The 22,361-nt window shown below is 44.4% G+C and overlaps 2 protein-coding genes across 3 annotated transcripts in view; one reads left to right on the top strand and one right to left on the bottom strand.

Annotated features, from left to right (window-relative positions):
- LOC119445548 (uncharacterized) overlaps positions 1 to 22,361 on the bottom strand; it is a 381,600-nt gene that overhangs the window by 92,616 nt on the left and 266,623 nt on the right. The window lies entirely within an intron of this gene.
- On the top strand, positions 7,761 to 10,401 carry LOC119443892 (uncharacterized). The gene is made up of 3 exons (XM_037708492.2): positions 7,761 to 8,090; positions 8,194 to 8,307; positions 9,437 to 10,401. The coding sequence occupies exons 1-3, from the start codon at positions 7,903 to 7,905 to the stop codon at positions 9,585 to 9,587; spliced, it is 453 nt and encodes a 150-aa protein (XP_037564420.1). The 5' UTR covers positions 7,761 to 7,902; the 3' UTR covers positions 9,588 to 10,401.

Below are 22,361 nucleotides of genomic sequence, written 5' to 3'. Positions count from 1 at the left end.
TCATTTATTGCAGTCGGACCTCGAGCGCCGAAAACGGTTTTAGTTAATTAAATCAAATCAAAGGGGAATTTCATTAGACAATAATATAAAAAATGCGTACAAAGATATTTGATCTCATAGCCTAAAGCGGCAATTCTATAGGCTAATATTTGGCCGTAAGCCGTACGTGGATTTTTTTTCCAGTCGATACTTCAAAAAAAGAAAAGAAAGTCTGCGCGGTAGCCTAATTATTGGCTATATGATATAGTGGATACGGTCTTGAGCACGCGAGTTCAATCCAGGTCGCGGAATTCGATGAGAACGAAGTGGAAAAAGACTCGTGTACTTCTATGGTGGCAAAAACTATACAAACCGGGTGCCTTAATCATGTCGTGGTGTTGCCACGTAAAACCGAAGAATTTGCTTATATTAAAACAAGAAAAAAGCAGGTGGCTGCGTTCTTCGGCTTATTTCTGGGGGTGTCAACAACATAAATTATTCTCGAGTCTGATTTCCGAGAAAAACATGTTACGCTTATCCTACATTTCATGCATAAATGTAATGCCGTTCCCAAATGTATGACCGCTTAACTCAGAAGCTTGTATATTATAAACAGCTGCTTTCAGTTATTCGGTGCACTATCATAACGACCATAATGAAATAATTAAAGGAACGGCATGTCTCACATACACGTAGAGATATGTGCAGATCTGTTGCGTTCGTTGAAGAAGATAAGTGTGGCACCACACGGGGCACTCAGTTTTAATTGGTTGAAAACACGGTGAGACTGTCAAAATCCTTGTCTGAATCAAGTTAGCAGATTTACAGGCTGCCCTAAAACGGCGCGTTTATATTGATTGAGAGCTAGGAACTTGTTAAGCAGGACTTATTACCACCCGTCCGTGAATTCTCTCAGGAACTGCGCCTCTGCGCAACAGCCGCGACTCTCCGGCAGCACAATCATTCGGAATGACAGTCCTCACTTGCATGCAGTCACTCACCTTTGAGACTTCAATAGTTCTGTTGTGCGTTACATTCGAACGGAAACGACTATTCGGCATCGTACACACACACACACACACACACACACGCGCGCGCGCATATATATATATATATATATATATATCGATGTAGATATAAGATGGTTTTGCCTGCTATGAATATTATTTCTGCGAATGCGAGTTTTATTTGCAGCATTCACTAGTAAGTGTGTTTGTTACTGCAAACACGTGCGCTTATTCCGGTCGGGAGTTCACACTTTTTCAATTATTGCATTTAGAAGATTTGTTATTTTTTCCCTTGTATATATATCGTGAATATATATGTCTATGTACCCTTTTATTTAGTTACCTAGAAACACATTGGTCATTCTTCGCGCCACGCAGTTAATAAACCTGGTTTATTTCACTCTAATATTGTTTTCTTCGATCATTGTCCCTGATCAATATCCATCAACAAGAAGCGCACGTAAAATGACACGGTATCAATAAAAAATTTTTCAACGTAGCCTTCATGGTGCGGAGATACCAGTTACTCTTAGAGGACAGTGGTAAAAACAGCAGTTCACATGGCTAAAACTACATTTGGTACAGGCCGTCAAGAGTCATGGGCACACCGAAGCAACTAAAACATAAAAAAAATGTACTGCAGAGAGGTTCTGCGAGAAAAACAGGGCGTCCCGCGCTCGCTAGCAGACGACGCGCTTGACAACGACAGCAAAATTGAAGACGTCGCGTTGTATAATCCATGCCTCAAATATATATGTTTGGCAAAATGGTGTAAACATCAAGTTGCAGTTGAAATAAAGCGTTATTTTAAGAGCGTACTATGCGCAATCGGCCTCGGCGCCCGCAGCGAAAGTACGTTGAATATGCCGCGGAGTGCGTCTCCGCCCCAATCCAGTTCGCTCGCAGCGCCCTCGCACTATTTTTCCACACGCGGCGCCTCAGCGGCAGAGCGCCGTTCGGCCCACTCGACCATTGTCTAGTACCAGGCCCCGGAAACTCTCGAGTTCACCAAATGGCCACAGAGGGCGAAAAATCAACCGCGGCGCGTTCCAGCATAAGCGCGCAAGTGGAGATACTGTAATTTGGTCGAATACTTTAGTTTGTATTTTTTCTGCTAGGGGCGCTCAACACGACTCAATATTTGAGCTATTAATGTACATATAATAACCGACAAACACAATTACAGTGTCATTTCTTTACAAAATAAGGAGTCTATTGTTTTTATTGGACTTCTGTTATTAAAGTCTGCTTCATTACTTGAATAAAGTTTTGAGGCCTCACTGACATGTGATTAGCGGCAGCCCACTGGTATCGATTGCAGTCCGTGCCGTTTATCGATTCAAATTGTACGGCGGTTGTATTTGCGAACGGGGTGGTCGTTTCCTTTGAGCAGCATCACGCAGGTTCATTTTAATTAGATATCAATAATACCTCAGCCAGTTTATGCATCCAACATTCGATAGCTGCCACCAAGTGAACGTGTTTAAAGACGGTGAACTTTATCAGCTGCGGCGTTTCACCGGCGGCTGCATGCACGGCTTCCGTAGTTTGTGATCTGCCGCGTCTGGCTGCGTAATGGCGTGTTGCTCGAAAAAAAAGTGCTCGCCAGCACGAAAATTCATCGCTGGAACCGAGCACAGTCTGCTTGAAGACTACCCAGGAAAGCGGATTAACCTTGCAGCTCCTGGGCTTGTGCACCGGTGAGTAAAAAAGCAGTGCTTCGCATTTTCAACTTTGAATTTCTTTGCATGCTAGGCGGATAAAGCAGATTCCTGTCGTCATTTCTTAAAAGTAGAAAATAGTAATAATTACAAAGTTATTGCCCTTCCAAAGCAATTCAAACGATGCTCTTGCTACTTGGCCAAGTTGCTAAAATTGCTAACATGAGTACAGCATAAATAATAATGTTTTGGCTGTTTCTGCATAAATGATACACCGCGATAAATTCACTGCACATTAGTGACAAGTGTACTTCCGGTCATACAGTTAGATTAACTGCATTTGAGACATAATAAAATGACTGTGTTAATTACTAGTATCTGGCAGAAACAATTGTCATCTAATCGAGAGTTGACTAAGCACAGCCCACACAAGGACACCACTGAAAGAAATGCACACTCAAAACATTGTTGTGTGTGTGTGTTTGTGCGTTTTTCTGTCATGAAGCGTTTCGTGCACTGTTCTCTGTCATACATGAATCACAAACTCACGCACACTTCCAGCATAGTAATTGAGGCTCTTTTTTCTTTCGATTCTAGCCTCCAAGACGCTGTTCATATTTGGACTCATCCCTTTGGACTCTATTTTCTCTGGACATAGAAGTCAACCGTGAACGTGTCTCCACTGGAAGTAACATTAAGGGCCAGAATCCTCACAGGGTATGTTTCTGAACACTCAACTAGAACCGTGATTTCTCTTCATTTATGGGACTAACTTTTGTTTCACCACTTTTTGCTTACATGTGTGTCATGGCTTTGTTATTTCTCTTTTCAGGAAGACGGACAAAAGAGAGATTATTGGTCTGCAAGCTGCCCACGCTAAGCCACAAGATGCTCAACTGTCACCACAATGACAAGAGGTCCTCTTGAACTACGTGCCTCACAATGAAATGTTTGGAAGTTTACCAGATAGAGAGGTGTGAGGCCTAATAGGAAAACAGCAGTCTACAGTTCTGTATCATACTGAGCGGGATTGAGAAATTTGACATACAAGCTTAGTTGCTTTTAAGGGCGCTTTATGACAATCGGAGAAGTAACGTTGAGTTCCAACTTGTTTCTTTTGCAGTCATTATAGCCATGACGACCAGAACAGAAACAATGTAGCAAGCTCCTACTTGCTAATGCACAAACTCTGTCATCTGCTCTTTGCAAATCAATTTGACGGGCATTAGTACGACGAAGTATCACATGCTCCCTCACAACGATAATTTGTTACATGAAAATGCAAAGAATTTTAAAATGATCAAAACCGCTTAATGGAATTTTCAGGAAATGACACTTCATGATGAGTGAAACTCATTTTATTTTTTGCTTAAAGTACCCTCAGGGCCACAGGTATTAAAGAGGGGAGTGGTTACAAAGTAGTGGAGTAAAACTAACAAGTGCAGTGAGTTCTTGTAACATAATGATTCTCCTGATTATACAATGTTAGCTAATGTTTTGCAAAAAAGTTTGTTATCTGTGATGGCTACGATACTTGGTGGTTCCATTTCTGAGATGTACGGGGCATGAAAGAAAGATTTCGTGTTCCATAAATCAATTCCTACCTTACTGCGATGATCGACGCAGTTTGAAATGCACTGAGGCCGCAGTATGAAGTCGTCATGAAGTGTGGTGTGATAGAAAATTTTATGAAATAGCAAAAGATGGCCGACTTTGCGGCGATTAGCTAGTGGAATGAGTGCTAGGCCAGTTTACATTGAAGTTATACTTACGGTACGGTTATAATTAGAAATAAAAATATAGTTATTTTGTACTAGTTCAAGTGAAGTAATAAGATTAACACGACTGGGATCCCATATTGCAGATGCATATTCAAGTTTCCAGCGAATTAGTCTTGTAAAGCTGTAGTTCTAAAGTAGACGGTGCTTTGGTAAGGTTGCGCCATAGATACCCGAGCATGTGATTAGCACTGCTAATGACGTACTCTATATTATTGGTCCAATTTAAGTTATTTATATGACATGACAAAATCTAAGGGAACGTTGGCATGGCAAGTGCTAGGATTAGAATTAGATCTGGAAATGCGCATGATTTTACATTTGTTTACTACAAGAGGCTCATATACAGTTTGCATGAAATCAATAACTAGGCTAGTACTGCGCCATAAGAGATAGCTAGAAAAGGCAAGCTCACACAACCGGCCAGCCTATTTCACACTTCACAAACTTGAGAAATCACTAAAAGCAAATTTTCTGTCTCTTCAAACAGCAGATGACAAAACCTGCGCACAATGTGCTCCCAAAAATATTTTGAAATGTACTCGCAGAATAAGTTCAGCTTAACATTCAGCTAATCAAGAGTGAACGAGCAAGGGAAACCTCAGCGTGGGAACTTGTCTTCGTCTCGGCCCTCACAAATATGTTTGCATGGTGAAACGCTGGCTTCAAGCTGAGGCTTCCTTTGGTCACCTCTGTTACTCAACTGAAGTGTTCATCTCCTTGCAACCTCTTTGCTGTGTTTGAATACCTATACCAAGATTCTTTTTCAACATGAAACCACAAATTCCATTTTCCAACGATCTGTGAGCATTAATTGGGCTTGCTTATATGTTGATTTAGTGTCCTTGTTTATTCACACAATATTTCCAGAAGACCTTGTAAGCACTGCTGTCTCCATAACGTTCCTTGGTTTCCCTACGAGTACTCCACTCGTAGATTAATAAAGGTACATGAATGAAATTTTTCGTCCTAAATGGAAATTCCTTGAACTCTACTTTATCCAAAATTTAGCTTCCTTGACCATGTAGTTGCCGGGCTGTTTACAACAGAAGATCGCGATATTTGACAATTTTCAAAAGCAAATTATCCCAAAAGTAAAAATTCAAAATTATTTTGCTACGTCTAGGAACTATATAAATATGTCCTAAAGCTACAGAGCAAGCTGCAATGCAGTAAGTGCGGTAGTTTCTTCTGAATATGGTCGCAACTGAGACACAGTTCGCAAAAACCTTGTATCTCATGCTTGTTCTTGAAGATTTATTTCTAAATCACATTAATCAATTTCCTTATATTATATATAGTTGGAATCTACAATAATTAAGCTTTTTATGGTATATACCACAACTTTATATCCTAAGTAGAAGAGCCGCCACGGTTACTCCAAAAGTATTGAAAACGGGGGGCTCGGGCCGCCAGAGTGGGACCACCACCTTAAAGGCCCCTAAACCACCCAGAGGTCGAAATTTAGTTGTGGTGTTGCAGTTGTGCACGAGTCTACAACGAACGCGTAGCCGCGAGAATTTTTCGAAATGGTGCCGCAATGGCGGAGTTACACGCGTTTGATGATCGAAAACGGCCCTCGCTCGTTTCGCTCTTTCCTTCGCTACTCTCCTCGTCGGCTGGTCTCTCCTCCTCGCCGAGTGCTTCTCCAATGTCACGTGACATACGTCATCGCCAACGCGCTTCTCAAAACACTGCCTACTTCCGGTTAAGGCACGTCCACGCTAGCGGCAAATATACCGACGGCGAACCGTCCTCCGGCGCAACGCCCGCCGCACGATCAACGGGCCAATCGACGACGGCGAACCTGCGTGCCTCCGCCACCGGCGACGAAAACATCGGCTGCGGCTTCTGTTCCAAGCAAAATAAATTTCCCTAGATAAAGTGATGAGTAAATTGTAGATTTTATGAAGAATGATATGCGCTATCAAACATTAAACATGAACGAGAGCTCCGATACTTGTCGAGCTCAGCTGCCGTGCACGGCTACCGACGGGAAACGACCGGCTCGGCCGTGCTCGCATCGCAGCCGACGGCGCCCATAATATAAGCGCGGTTTATTCTTCGTGTACAATTATTGCGAAGAGCGATAACAACGGTAAGAAAATATTGCGGCTTGTGAGCGTCGGTAATTCATTCCGTTTTAGCTTTGAAGTAAGCCGGAAAAGGCCTAGCGAAGATATCGGCGCCGTCGAGCGATCGGCGGCGCTGGCGGTGAGGCTACCGCATAAATGGGTCCCGGTCTCATCCTCTTTACGGCAAGGAAACCTCGCCGTTCGCGTGGAAAACCGCCGTCGAACGGCGGCCCGCGAATGGCAAACGGCATGCGGCGAGTTAGCGTGCCGGTAACGGGGACGTGGATTCAGCGCTTCTCGGCTACCCGCTGTTGCTGCGGTGCCGGCCCGTGTTCATGCGAAGCGTGCGGCTATAAACCCTGTGTTGCGCGCTCGTCTAGAAAGGCCAACACTGTCGCACTCTGTTCGCGCAGCTAATCAAACCGCTAAGCACTACTGTGTTGGAACTTGCGTGGCAGGCTGTAATTACCTATTCGCAAGGGCGCACAAGCGAGCAACACGACAGGGAAGAGCAGGGAGCGAGCGCGCGTACCTGCTAGCAGACTAACCGGAAGTCGTAGGTTCTTGTTCGACCAATGGGCATCGTCACCGATGCTGAAAACACCAGATTCACCCTGCTGACATCGTGACGACCGCTGTTGATACCGGAAAGGCCAGGAGAGGAGGAAGGCATTGTTTTTTTTTATTTTGTGGCGAGCCCGCGGCGCGGTGCGCTGCAGCGTTTGGCATTGTTGATCGTGACGGCATTCTGAACTCGATGCGCGTGTTTACTTGAAATGTCCAAAAAATATCTGACGTGGTTTAGGGGCCCTCTAAGATTGGAATGCGATAACGTTATCGGGCCCCGTTCGCATCGCATTTGTCTTTATCAGTTGGCTTCACTGCAAGACACAACATGGAAAAGCCAGCTTACAAAGACCAAGCTTACTTCTACCCGTTAAAGTCGGCTTCGCTGTTAAATCCAAATGCATTGCTGGGAAGACATTTTTTCAGGGGCAATATAAGCCGTCTTATACGAAAATGTGAAGGCCCTAAGACATTTTTTATTACTTTATTAATTGTTTGCTGTTGTCCCCAGGCGCGCGCGTCACAGGCTCTGTTTACTCCGACGTTCTCTGCGCGCGGACGAGCGGCGGTTGCGGTCGGGTACGTCACGTCGGCGACGCCGCGCCAGGCGCAAGTCCGGCTCTCTTCAGTGCAACCACTTCCGACGGCGCGCATGCGGCCGCAGCTGAAGCACATGCGCAGTTAATGCGCAGAACGTCGCGCCACCTGTCGTGAACCCGCGAAACAATTCCATTTGCCACTCGGACTTGTGCGCGTGGAGTGTCGCCCTCGTTTCGTACGGATTTCGCGCGCGTTTTGCTCCCTCTTTGTGGTCTGCTTCGGATTTGTTTCGGCGATGGCGTGGACATACCCCGCGCGAAGAAACATTATTCTCCGTTTGTTGGTGCATCGTCTGCGTCACAAGAGGAAGAGGTCTCTCTACATAAGAGAGATCTTCGACAAGCGTCCGGAGTACGGCGAGTACCACCACCTCGTACAGGAGCTGCGGCAGAGCGATCCTGAATATCACTTCAAGTATTTCAGGTAAATGAAAGCGAGGTACATAAAACCTGTATTGCTTTCGGGATTGTGTAGCTCGAGCACGCTTAAAATGTTGCGCCTAATTTCAGGCATTTATGGAACGCAGCATGACAAAGGCATCTTTCGACAAGTTGCTGAGCCTTGTCTACGAGAGGCTTATCCACCCTCCAACCCACAGGAGGCCTATCTCTCCGGCAGAAAGGCTTGCAGTGACACTGAGGTAAAATATATGGTGTTCATAATTTCCTAGACATTAGACAATGCGGCGACGAGCTGAAGTATGTGCATAGTGCAGTTAAAAAATTACTTTTTTCCCTCTCACATCTGCTTCAGAGGGCACGTCGTATAATTGTAAATATATTGCGCAATTTTATTTTTATTCGCTGATCTTCAACGTACCTGTAACAGGCTGAACCACAAGGCTTTTGAGCTATGTGGAGAAGCTGAGCTTTGAACAATCTTGGTGCCGTAGCGGGAAAGCGCGGTGGCCATTGAGCAACGAAATGCTGCGAGAGCTGCATATGGTAGAGAGTCGAAAAAGATGCGGATGCGCAGATGACTTTAAAAATCCGATAAATCGGTGGTGTGAGTGGCCGCTACTGGGTGGAAAAAGAGGCTTTGCCACGCTCGATCGTGTTGCTCGCAAAGGGCTCCATGTAAAATAACACCCTCTCGCATATTTTTCCGTGGCGTCTCCGTATTTATAGACCCTCCATTTCAGCTCAGGTTCAGTTTTGTGATAGAAAAAAGCACCAGAATTCCTTGCTCTGCTGACAATGACTATTTCTTTGTTTAAAAAACTCATATGACATTGTCTTGCCTATAGCTTCAAACTCCCCATTGACACTTCCCCTCAGACTGTGCTAGTTTGAAAATAAAAAAGCGCATTTCAATTACTAATTTGTTCTATTTTTGGCACAACTGATGTCCGTCGCAGCAAACAGTTCTTTCCTGAAAATGTTTTTAGTATTTGAAGTTCCGAATTTTTCAGAATTTCGGAAAGTTCTCAAACATCAATATATTTGCTTTGCTGAACTTCCCCATGCGTTATATTTAGGCAAATACAGCTTTACGTTATTATTTTTTTTGCTCAGTTGATTGCCTATTTTTCACAAATTCTGGCTGCCTTTCTGTCTGTCTGTAGTATTCGTTAGGTAGGCTCTACATGGATACACCGTATAACCATTCCTGTTACTATGTATGGCCCTTGTAGTATTTGTGAAACACGATGCATGTATTTTCAAACGAACCTTATAATGATGTTGGTATCAGTTAAGTTCATTGTAAACATACATATGAAAAATGTTTCAACATTAATTAAAAAAACTGTTCCATTAGCACTTTTGCAGATTCCTGGCTACAGGAGGGTCCGTGCAAGATATTGCTATGAGTTACCGTACGCATGGATCGACGGTGTCAAACATCCACAAAGAGACACTGCCAGCAATCTGGGACTGTTTGAAGCCCCTTGTACTTGAACATCCAAGTGAAGAGAAGTGACGTAACATAGCGGTAGAATACAATGATAAATGGAATTTTCCTAATACTATAGGGAGCATTGATGGAAAACACTTTGCTATCAAATGCCCCAACAACAGTGGGTCCGACTCCTACAATTACAAGGGGTTCTACTCCTTGCTTATGCTGGCTGTAGCAGATGCCAGTTATAGATTTATTATGGTGGATATCGGAGCACAAGGCCGATTTCTGATGGTTGCTTTTTCAAGAAGAGTCCCCTCGAGACTTTCTTCGAAAAGTTGGGGCTCCCCTGCGGAGTTTCCAAGTGGCCAGTGTGTTTGGTTGGAGATGCCGCATTTCCATTGTGCACTTACCTGATGCGGCCCTACCCTGGCTGGAAACTCAATGAGAGAAAAAAAGTCTTCAACTACCGCCTCTCCAGGGCACGCAGATGTATTGAAAATGCTTTTGGCATTTTAGTCTCACGCTGGCGGGTTTTTCTAGGTACTGTGGAATGTGAGCCGAAGCTTCTCAGCAGCATGATTGGGGCTGCTGTGTGTCGGCACAACTTTCTTATGACAGACAGTGCATACTGCCCTGATGGTTACGGTGATAAGTCATGTGAGGAAACAATGCATGATGGAGAGTGGCGCCTCACTATCACCCAAATTGGAACTCAGGCACTACCATCAAAGAACCGCCCCACTTCAGCTGCCATGGCAATGAGGGACGAAATAGCCGATTATTTCATGTCTGGAGAAGGTTCATTGCCGTGGCAGTTGAACGTTGTCAGACGGTGCTGAAATCCCAGTTCTCTCCCTTTATCTTTTGTACCCCTACAGCTTCTAATGGTTAAATTGCATCACTTTGTATATATGCACGTATTTGCGTTTTATTTTTCAGACGTATCATATAACTTTTTCCTCTTCCAGCGTCATACCAATTATAGGCTCCTGTAATTATGTACGATATTGCCCTTTCTATTTTCTTGAACTTTTTTTCTCTATTTATGGTGAAGAACTACTGTTTAAAAGGCTTTATAGCGCTCATATGCCAGTGATTTGTCTCACTAGAATTTGCGTATGAACTGTATTTTACATGTAAACATGTGTATTTTTTCTGCATTAATGAGAGAAGGGAAAACGAGGGGCTCGATTTTGTTAATCATGTGTATGTTGTCTTTTTTCTGCATTGTCACTAAAGCTAACCCAATGTGGTTTTTAACAGATGTGCCTGACATGTTAACTTCGGGCCCTCCTTCTGTGCAAGTCATTTTCACATGAAGTGTACATCGCTGTGTTCCAGCATGTACATACATAGAAAACATCACATAGAAAAAAATGGGATTTAGTGAAACGTTTGAAATGAAACACACAAAAAAGCAAGATCGGTTACATTTAACCAACTATTCACAAGACTTATTTCTGTACAACAGAGATACGAAATGCGACATGTTCAAGAAAAAATGCAAGAACACTGCGAAAATTCCTTTCAGATGTTGTATATGTGTGTTCTTTACAACTGCCAGTTGGCATTGACCTTGTCCTTTGTCTGTTGCTTGTGGATATTGCTTTGGAAGAATCTGAATAAATATTATTTAATGGCACTAGAAGCACTGAAATATGTGCGACTTGGGAATGAGACATTCATCGTCACACTGGAATTGAACGTGGCAGTCTTATGCTGTGTACTACTGTCTCAACAAATGCAGCTGTGCAATAGACAAATGCTGTACTTTTGGTACTATATAATGCTCAAAATACCTTGAATGCGACAAAAATAGAGCGCTTCATTTAGCGCACAATAACATGAGAAATAAGTATTAAATATGTATCACATATTGCGAAAAATGCCCATATTCGAAAAACAAAATAGTAATGCAAAACAAGCGCATGAAACAAATATTGCACTTTTTGAATAAAGTCATGCTGAAAATGCCATACAAAAGACATAAATACAACTCTTCATTTATTGCAGTTATGAAATCTGGGTTAGTAATGAAATACACATGACTATCAAGAAACAGGTACCAGTAGTTACACATTATGTGGTGCTCAACATCAAGTGCTACCTCGGATCACGCAGTACAGTGATTAAAGAATCGATCTGATTAAGGCATTTACCGAGTTAGATGTTTCTCTGGTTTACCCCTTTATAAGGCGCGAGCTCGGCACATGTATCACATGCATACAAATACTAAAACTGCACTCATAATGACTAGAAATGGAATGGCATAGCTTTCAAGCCACTTCGACTGCTGCTTTTGTAGAAAAAAGGAGTACACATTTGCACCAATCACTCTGTAAAAAGGCATAAAATGTGGTACGTATCCATACCTAAGTATTTTTGGCGTATAAGGAAACTTGCATAGAACTTCAAGAAGTATTCAGCTAGCTAATGAGCCAGCTTCAAGAAGTATTGATCCTGCTAATGGAAAAGCCTGAAAAGCTCACACAAAACAGCTGTTCAAATAAAAATTTTGCTTCCAATATGAGCCTCGTCGAACAGCACACCTGCGCATGTAAAAACACTCAGAACACCAAGGAGGCCTATTAGTGAAAGATGAAAACACACTGAATAGTGTCTTTGATTGTTGGGGAGTATTCATCGTGCTAAAATATGATACGTAGGTGCACCCTTGTCCATTTATCGGCACTTGAAAACAGTGGGATAATTGTGACCCTCCAAGCCACAAACGGTTAAATGAAGTGTCACTGAGTACGCAAAGGCAGTGAGCTAGAAGGATGCAGTTTTATGCTTCGTGGAAATTAGATTCAATATTGCAGCGTTAATATTTGTACTATTTTATTACGCCATTCCCCGCAGGGGCGTCTGCGTCAGCAGGCGTTTGGTGTGTTGCGACACCACGGACCCGAGCACATGGGGGTTGGACCCTCCTGCGTCTAACCGTGCGCAGCTTAGCCGTGTCCGGGGAAAAGGGGATCCTGGAGGTTGAGCCGAAGCCGGGAGTTTGGACCTTTATGGCCCCCCGGCGGAGGCAACACACCTCTTTGGCCTCGGCTTCACGTAGACGGCACCCCCGGACTGACCCACCCGGGGGAAATCGGTAGTTGCCTTTTCCTGTCTCTCTCTCTCTCTCCCTCCAACCTTCGTCTTTCTCTCTCACTTTCCATCTCTCCTGTCTTCTCTTCACTTCGCTTTACTTCCAATTTTCCAGGCAGCAAGGGTTAACCTGGTGTAGTTTATCCATCCTTGGGTCTATTATATTAGGTTATAGCGGCTATGCTGGCGTCTGCATCTCCTTCGGGTCTTGTAGCGTCTCCTTGTTGGGCTCGGTGGTGGGCGGCTGGCATAGCTACCGAAATCATTGTTACCTTATGGCTTTATCGTCATTCCCCCGACTCCCTGATCGCTCTCACAAACGAGGGCGCACCGAAGATATCTTTCAATTCAATGGCAGCAAATTGCAAAACTTCCCCAGATTTCATGTTATCCATTCCGATAAACCCGAAAAGACGGTGAGAATGATCTCACCCTTTCTCGTTTCGAAAAGTCTCACCGAAGCTCTTGGAGCAGGCTACAAAGCGTCGAAATTGGCTAGCGGCGACCTCCTTTTGGAACTCCGCGACGTAAAACAGCACGAAAAGCTTCCTAACCTAGTGTCATTTGGGGAGATCCCAGTGACAATATCCCCACACCGAACTATGAACACCAGCCGTGGTGTAGTCTCCGACGATGACCTCATGGAACTGACAGAAGCTGAACTGTTGGAAGGCTGGAGCGAACAAAACGTGATCACTGTCAAACGAATCATGCTAAGACGGGACGGCAAAGAGATCAAAACCAAGCATATAGTACTAACTTTTGGCTCAAGCATCCTGCCCGAGACAATCGAGGCAGGCTATGTGAAGCTACGGGTTAGACCCTATGTACCAAACCCTCTTCGTTGCTTCAAGTGCCAGCGTTTCGGCCACAGTTCCCAGAACTGCCTAGGCCGACAGACATGTGCTAAATGTAGTTCCGGTGACCATGCCTCTGAAACATGTGAAAACACTCTACACTGTGTCAATTTTGATGGCGAGCATGCCGCATACTCGCGGTCATGCCCGTCTTGGAAGAAAGAAAAAGAAATAGTCACGATCAAAGTAAAGGAAAACATAACTTTCAAAGAGGCTCGCAGGCGGGTGTCATACCTGCCTAAAGTCAGTTTTGCCGAGGTGGCGCGTCAGGGGGCAGCGCCACCGCGGCACCCGGCGGCTGTCCGGTCCACACAGAGTGAGCCGGCGGTGACGCCATCCGCCCCCTCGGCGGCTGCGGCTAGCGCTGCTCCGCCATCTCAGAACAAGGGACCATCAACCTCCGGGCTGGTGGCCTCCAGGGCCTCGTCCCTCGAGACGAGGCTTTCACGTCAAACGAACCGCTCGCAAGAGCGCGTGTCTAGCGCCCCGCAAGAGGCAATGGACACAACCGGCCAGACGGCGCCACCAGCGCCTAAGGAGCGGCGAGATTCTCTCGACCGCTCCAGAAAAGAAAGATCTCGTGTCACGGCGCCTGCAAAGGGCCCCGCGAGCTAATCTTCATCTCTTAAACACACAGCACAAACACATTTGTCATTATGGAGACACAAATACTACAGTGGAATGTCAGAGGACTTCTTCACAACCTCGACGATATTACAGAACTCCTACACAAACACAATCCAAAGTTGCTGTGTGTTCAAGAGACGCATCTGAAACCCACAAATACAAACTTTCTTCGTCAATACACCATCTACCGCAAAGACCGTGACGTGGCGAACGCCTCGTCTGGCGGTGTAGCAATAGTTGCAGACAAGTCTGTAGCTTGTCAATACGTCGCCCTTCAGACGCCCCTAGAGGCAGTGTCAGTTCGGGCAATTCTTTTCAGTAAGTTGGTAACCGTATGCACCATTTATATACCCCCGAATCATCATCTCGAGAAAACAGATTTCCATAACCTCATTGATCAGCTTCCCGAACCCTACATACTCGTGGGAGATTTTAACGCTCATAACACGATGTGGGGAGACTGACGATGCGATACGAGAGGTAGATTCATAGAAAAATTCCTCGTGAACTCCGGTGCATGCCTCTTCAATAAAAAGGAGCCAACCTATTATAACCTTCATCACAATTCATACTCATCAATAGACTTGGCGATTGGTTCTGCTTCCCTTTTTCCCGACTTGGAATGGAGTGTAATCAAAAACCCATTCGAAAGTGACCACTTTCCAATCACACTAAACTTAGTAGCCCAACATAACTCCCTTCCGCATGTCCCTAGGTGGAAACTAGCTTCCGCCGACTGGAAACTTTTTAAAGAATCGACATTTATATCACGAGATTTTATCAGCGAATTTAGCATAGACGACGCAGTAGCGTATTTTACCGCTTTTATCATCGACGCAGCAAACAAGTTCATTCCACAATCAAGCGGTAGCTCATCCAAAAGACGAGTGCCGTGGTGGAATGATGAGTGCAAGGAGGCGCGGAAAAAACAAAATAAAGCGTGGGGCATACTCCGTCGATCCCCAACTGCAGAAAATTTGATGGAATTTAAAAACATAGAATCACAGGGAAGGCGAACGCGACGACAAGCTAAAAGGGCAAGCTGGGAGAGGTTCCTATCGAGTATTAATTCATTCACACAGGAGGCAAAAGTATGGAATGGGCTCAGGAGGCTTAAGGGACAACAAATTCATCCATTGCCCCTGGTGGATAAAGAAGGAAATAAGTTGGAAGACCAGGCTGACGCTCTTGGTGAACACTTCGAGCGCGTGTCTAGTTCCACCCACTATTCGGAGAGCTTCCTGAAATATAAAGCAATAGAAGAACGTAAGCCTCTGAACCGGAAATGTAGCCCAAATCAACTTTATAACCGTCCTTTTGGTATTGCCGAACTTAAAGCCGCCTTGTCAGCTTGTCAGAGCTCTGCACCGGGTCCGGATAGAATCATGTACGATATGATCAAGCACTTGCACTGCGACACGCAAATCACACTACTCACACTTTTCAATACCATCTGGGCTGCTGGGTATCTTCCATCTAAATGGAAAGAAGCTATTGTCATCCCAGTTTTGAAGCACGGTAATAATACTTCATTGCTGACAGCTACCGGCCTATAGCACTTACGAGCTGCCTTTGTAAGGTTTTTGAGAAAATGATCAATCACCGTCTTGTACATTTCTTAGAGTCGAACAAAATGCTTGACCCATTTCAATGTGGCTTTAGGGAAGGCCGATCTACAACCGATCACCTCGTGCGCATCGAAGCAAACATCCGTGATGCATTTGTACACAAGCAGTATTTCTTGTCTATATTTCTTGATATGGCAAAGGCGTACGATACGACATGGCGGTACGGGATCTTACGAGACCTGTCGCACATGGGCATTCGAGGTAATATGCTTAGCACTATAGAAAGCTACCTGTCTAACCGTACTTTTCGAGTCAAAGTTGGTAACGTATTGTCCCGCCCATTTATTCAAGAAACTGGTGTGCCACAAGGGGGCGTGCATAGTTGCACCCTTTTCATTGTGAAAATGAATTCCCTTCACAAAGTCATTACATCCTCAATGTTTTATTCAATATATGTCGATGATGTGCAGATCGGATTTAAGTCTTGTAACCTTGCAATATGCGAGCGTCAGGTTCAGCTCGGACTGAACAAAGTGTCAAAATGGGCAAATGAAAATGGTTTCAAGCTAAACCCTCTCAAAAGCTCCTGTATACTCTTCTCTAGAAAGAGAGGCTTAATACGAGATCCAGATATCATGCTGCATGGACAACGCATACCAATCAACACTGAACACAAATTTTTAGGCATTATACTTGACACAAAACTAACCTTCATTCCTCATATCAAGTACCTCAAAGCTAAGTGCCTGAAAACAATGAACATCCTGAAAATACTGTCACACACAACATGGGGTAGCGACAGAAAATGCCTCATGAACCTCTACAGGAGCCTTGTACGATCGCGGTTAGACTACGGCGCAGTAGTGTATAACTCTGCTACCCCCAGTGCTCTGAAGATGCTGGACCCTGTGCATCATCTTGGTATCCGCCTCGCCACCGGTGCCTTCAGGACAAGCCCTATTCAAAGCCTCTATGTTGAATCGAACGAATGGTCCCTTGATCTACAACGATCATATTCTACTTTTAATTACTTTCTGAAAGTACACACTGATAAAGACCATCCTTGTTATCCTACCATGAGCGATATGACCTCTGCAACACTTTTTCAAAACAAGCCTGCTGTAAGAGAGCCACTCTCACTCCGTGTGAGGAGTATGAGCGAAGATATGGGCGTTCCGCTTCTTGAAAATCGCCTAATGGCTCCTGCTAAGCCGTTAGCGCCGTGGTTGTGGCAGATCATTGACTGCGACACGTCATTTGTTGAGGTAAGCAAGCATGCTCCAGAGGCCCACATTCGTATGCATTTTCGAGAGTTACAATTTAAGTACTCGTGCCCAGAATACTACACAGATGCGTCTAAATCGCATGCCGGCGTGTCTTATGCAGCCGTCGGCCCATCCTATTCGGAGTCAGATGTTCTTCACCATCATACAAGCATCTTTACAGCAGAGGCGTATGCACTATGGTGCGCTGCGAAACAGATCAAGCAGTTAAAACTACATAAGGCGGTCATATATACAGACTCGTTAAGCGTCGTTAAAACTTTGATGTCATGTTGCAAACACAAAAATCCAGTAATTACAGAACTTTTCTCACTCCTATGTACTATTTATGCCTCTGGCCAACATGTAACGGTATGCTGGGTGCCTGGACACAGAGGTATTGAAGGTAACGTGCTAGCAGACCGAATGGCAACTTCCTTAGATACAAAATCTTGCAACCTGTCCATAGCTGTTCCAGTTATAGACCTAAAGCCATATTTGCGGAAAAAACTGAGAACGTACTGGCAACATAAGTGGGACGCTGAAATCCTTAATAAGCTCCACGTGATTAAGCCACATTTAGGGCACTGGCCATCACTGACCAACTCGAGACGAAGTGATGTCCTATTCTGTCGTCTCAGAATAGGGCACACTTATGGTACACATAGTTTTTTGTTGACTGGCGGTGAACCTCCAATCTGTAGTAGATGTGGGAACACCCTCAGTGTTCAGCATGTCTTCCTGGAATGTCGCGAAGCACAAGCTGAGAGGGAAAAACACTTCCCTTTAGCATATAGGCAGTGTATACCGCTTCACCTGACACTGTTTCTAGGCAGAGAACCGCTTTTCGACATGAAATCTGTTTTAGCATTCTTAAGTGACGTCCATACGCTCAACGTATTCTGCCCAAGAAATTCGTAGCACGGCCTCCTGCGAGAGGCCGCTGTTGCGATGTCAATCTTTGTTTATAGCACATGCCTCGGGCCCCTTGTACTCAAGGTACCTGGTGAGGCTGTTGTGCTACTCGTTGTCAAGCATCACCTTTTAATTTTTATATACATGTTATCGCAACCTTGTTGCACATTTCATACTCATTGCATACGCCACTTCAGTCACTATCATTATTTTACTACCTATATGTTTTACGCCATTTACAGCGACAGTTTTTAGGCCCCTTTACAGCCATGTCACATCTACCATGATAAACTCATTGCGTGCGTCATAGCAGCTCATCAATTACATTACCACTTGTCATGGCGCTCTTTGGCCATACTTGGCCCTTGCGCCATAAAACACCACACATCATCATCATTTTATCACGCCATTGGTTAACAGCATATCACAGCCTACGTCGCAGAATATCACAGTCCACGCGTATAACATCACAGCATATCACAGACTTATACCTCAAGCAATTATGCAGTTCTGGAGAAGAAATGAAAACGATAAAATTGAGAATTTTGTATTCTTTGTATGGATAAGTCGGGCATTACAGCACAGCGCTAATAAAAAACAAATAAATATATTAAATCCTTAACATAAACAAAAGCTACATGCACGAGTCTTATGTGAGTCCCTTGGCACCTAAACTAAAAAATGGGGCTATAATCACTGCATTAATTGACTTGCAGGTTAATCCATTCCTTCCTCCAGTTCTGTATGAGCTGCATAATTTTAACTTTACATTTTGATACCAGTTTACGTGGCATCTTATCCAAACTTAGGCATACAGACAAACCAAACGCCTCATTCTCAGACATTTTTTTTTCTCAACTTGGCCCAAAAGTTCATCTTGAAAGCTGTCTGTCGTTCTTGTCATTTTTTGACTTGGCTGGAGCCTCACTATATCTCTCGGTTACCGACATTGGTGGTACTGCCAATGATGCCGGCGTTGCTGGTGATGGTAGTACGGGTGGAGCATTCAAAAAACTTTCAACTGCTGATGGTGACGGAGGTGTGCTGTACATTCCTGAAAAAATGCTTTCGGCGGTCTCGTCAAGATCATCACCACCCGAGCAGGAAGGGGCTTCCATGCTGCATGTAGTTCTGCAGGGAAAAGGCTGACATTATTCGATGAAAAACAGCTGCGCACAATTGTAAGACCAAACAAAATTGGTTTTGCAGCCATTTCATTTGGCTGCTTCGCTCACTGAGAATGCTGAAGGCTTCTTCGAAGGAATACTATTGTTTGTATATATAGAATAATATCGCTGTAGACACTTCAGAAAAAAAAGTTTGAAATGTTGCGTGCACATTCGAAGTTAACCCCAATAAGACAGGCAATCCTATCCAGGTATTGAGTGTTCACTTTACAGTTTCGTGCAAGGACTAACGCGATGAGAAAAATAGCACCCTGAACATTTCTTGCCAAAAAGAAGGAAAAGGGCAGATGCGGCCAGCTCCAGCAAACTCCTGTGTCTTACATGAACACACAAAACAAAATATTAATGACGTGCACTTGAAACATGCAAAGCGCAACGTGTATCACAATCACGTAAAGAGCAAGCTGGGTTTGCTTCGCTGAATAACAGCAGTGTCATGCGGGGAACTTTTAGAAAACGAACAAACGTATGATCACGGAATACAGTCATCAAAGTAGACAAAACACTAAGAAGCAATGAATGTTATCGCAGAACTCTGAAAATGCATAATAACTCACTTTCTCGGACAGCCGCAATCTCTGTAAAAGGCCATCGACTCTGCGAACTCCCACGCTCGCCGAGAAACATAGCCGCGGCCGCTCCTTTTTGTTTGCTCATTCGCCTTCAATTAACGCGTGTAGCGATCTCTCAGCCTCTTCCACAGTTTGAGGCACTCTTCAACTGAAACAGGAAAAGCAAGGCACAATAACAAACGGTGATTGCATACAAGGTTCGGAGAAGTATCCACGTTTGAGTATGTAAACAAAGTATGAGTATGTAGACATCGACGCACCTGTCGAGAGGCCGGCGAACAAGCGGATCAGCTCCCAGGCGTTGTTCTTGCGATCCACATCGCGATAATCCACCAGTTTATGACACGCAGGGATGCTGCTGTACGGCGTCCGAAAATCTCTCGATGGCGGAACCAAAGGTCCACCACGTTTTCGTGAGAAGCGGCCATTTTGTACTGGCGGTGAGTAGCTACAGCGACGAGAGAGGGCGCTCGGTGCTGACGTGTTCTAGGGTGCCTCGATTCCAGTGCCGCCGTTCAGGGTGGAGACAACCCCGCTGGCGCCGCCATATTGAATCACACGAGCTCAGACTCCGCTACGCTTGCGTTCATAAATAGGTTTACTCGCGGCGCGCTTCCAAGTGCTTTGCCTTGATGAGGATTTTTTATCGGTATCGCATCTGCACATCTTCATAACCAATAGCCGTTAACTCGTCGAAGGTCGAAGACGTAAATGTATGGCGCCGGGAACATGCCCCAAGTTGCCTAATTCAATCACATTTCATGTGCCGTGTGTATGGTAGAAATACGCACAATTTATTTTGCGCTTCAATGCTTGGTATATAAGGTTTGCGACCCCCTGTGTGTGGAAGTTTTTCTTTTTCGCTGTTGTATTTTGGTTTACACGTCACGCCTCCTTTACCGTAGCCAGCCACTCGCGCACGGCGGTTAGTTTCCCTTGCGTTGCGCATGCTCTTCGCGTTCGTTGCAATTATTTGACGATATCTACGCGCAATTTTGCTTTTTTTTCCACAAAACTGTGTGCTGACAGGATTAAGCTGGTGTAAAAATAACTGCGATGTGAAAATAAGGTTTAGTTAGTGCTGTAGAGAAATGTAACGTAACTTGTCTGTGTCAATCTTGCGTAGTACACACAAGAAACCAAACGATGCACAAAATACATTTACTTAGTAATGTCTAGCACAGTCAATAATGAAAGAGATATGTACATGAAAAATTATATGTATTGTGTGGCGCCCGAAGGTTGTGTTGAAAGACGAGATAAAAATAAATTCGCAAGGTAGGCTCGACACACACAATGCGGGATAGGGAGAGTTTTTTTTTATTTATTCATTACATGGGGGGGGGGATTTCAAGTGATTACATCAACCTTATTACACACAATATAAATCAAAACAAGAATACAAACAAGAAAACGCAACCGCGGATAATATTAATCAACATATCCAGCCAGAATACATCAGCTACCATCGAATACGTCGCATTAGCCAAACACATCGATGGCGAGTACCGAACATTTTATAAATAACCATTAGAACACTGATAACTACATTGAAAAAATAAACAACACTGCATACATATCGCGTAGAAAAACCGTAAGTGAAACTAAGGCAGGCGAATACAGATTAGCAATGTTCTTCACTTCGAAAATATAGTCCATGATGATTCTAAGGCTGTTGACTTTAACAGACGGCGCCCATCCTGTCGATTTCCCTCGTACTGGTCCTCCTCAAAGTGTTTCTAAGTACAAGTAAAACAACAAAAGTGATTATTGATATAAAAAGTTGGCTTGTAAATACAGACAACCCATTACAGTGCTTAAAAATAAACTTTCGCAGAAGTAATGCTGTATTACCTCACTTCACACGCTTCACACTTCGCACAGGCTACAACAGACACCATGCCAGAAAGCGCCGAAACATTTTGGTCCCATGATGCCCCTTAACTCTACTACACCTGGGCATACCGTGCACAGACATTTAAAGACCGTCACAGTACCCACTACGATCGGGAATGAGCACGAATGACCATCGGCTTACGAGCACCACGCTACAAATATATTCGTCTAAAAAATCAGGTATTTAACGTAACAACCTGAGATCCGCAAGAGATCTGCTGAGAAATCAGAGAAAATCACTATGCTTAGCTTGCCACCTACACAACAGCCGCTCTCCCCAGAAGAAGCACTGCGTTGTTTAGTCCCAAATAACCAGTAGCGAAAAAAGAAACTGAGAAAAAAAAAAAGAAACAAGAGACGCACACGATGTGTGCTTCCCGTGATAAAGTAAAATAGGTGGTTTACATGACGATTTGTAGCTAATGTAAGACTATTTCGCGGGAAAGCATCTTCGTCAGTCTTTTAAAATAACGGTACTACTCGCATAGACTGCGCCGATCAAAACGTCAAAAGCCTATGCGACGCGCGCTCGCAAACCAAACTCGACAGCATCGGTGCAGTGCTTAGTTCGTGAGCGAACGTTGGTACGTGAGCGAGGATCAGAGAATACTTTCTTATTTAAATTAAAAACATGGTGCGATAGTCTAAACTTTCTTGACACTTACCTCGCAAATGTAGGAGCTATCCGTTGCCTTCCAGTGATACCGCTTTACTTGGGCTTCCCATCTCTTCCTTCGCTCTGGGTCCCGGGGGAAGCGTTAACAATGAAGCCCTTTACGCGTCGATCGGGTGCACTTGGGAACACAACAGCCCGTCATGTCGACTGGATGCATTTGACAAGCTTGTCATTCATGCGGCTGAACACTGTC

This window comes from Dermacentor silvarum, chromosome 3, assembly GCF_013339745.2.
Source record: "Dermacentor silvarum isolate Dsil-2018 chromosome 3, BIME_Dsil_1.4, whole genome shotgun sequence".
NCBI classification, from domain to species: Eukaryota; Metazoa; Arthropoda; class Arachnida; order Ixodida; family Ixodidae; genus Dermacentor; species Dermacentor silvarum.
This window is presented reverse-complemented; position numbering and strand designations above follow the sequence as displayed.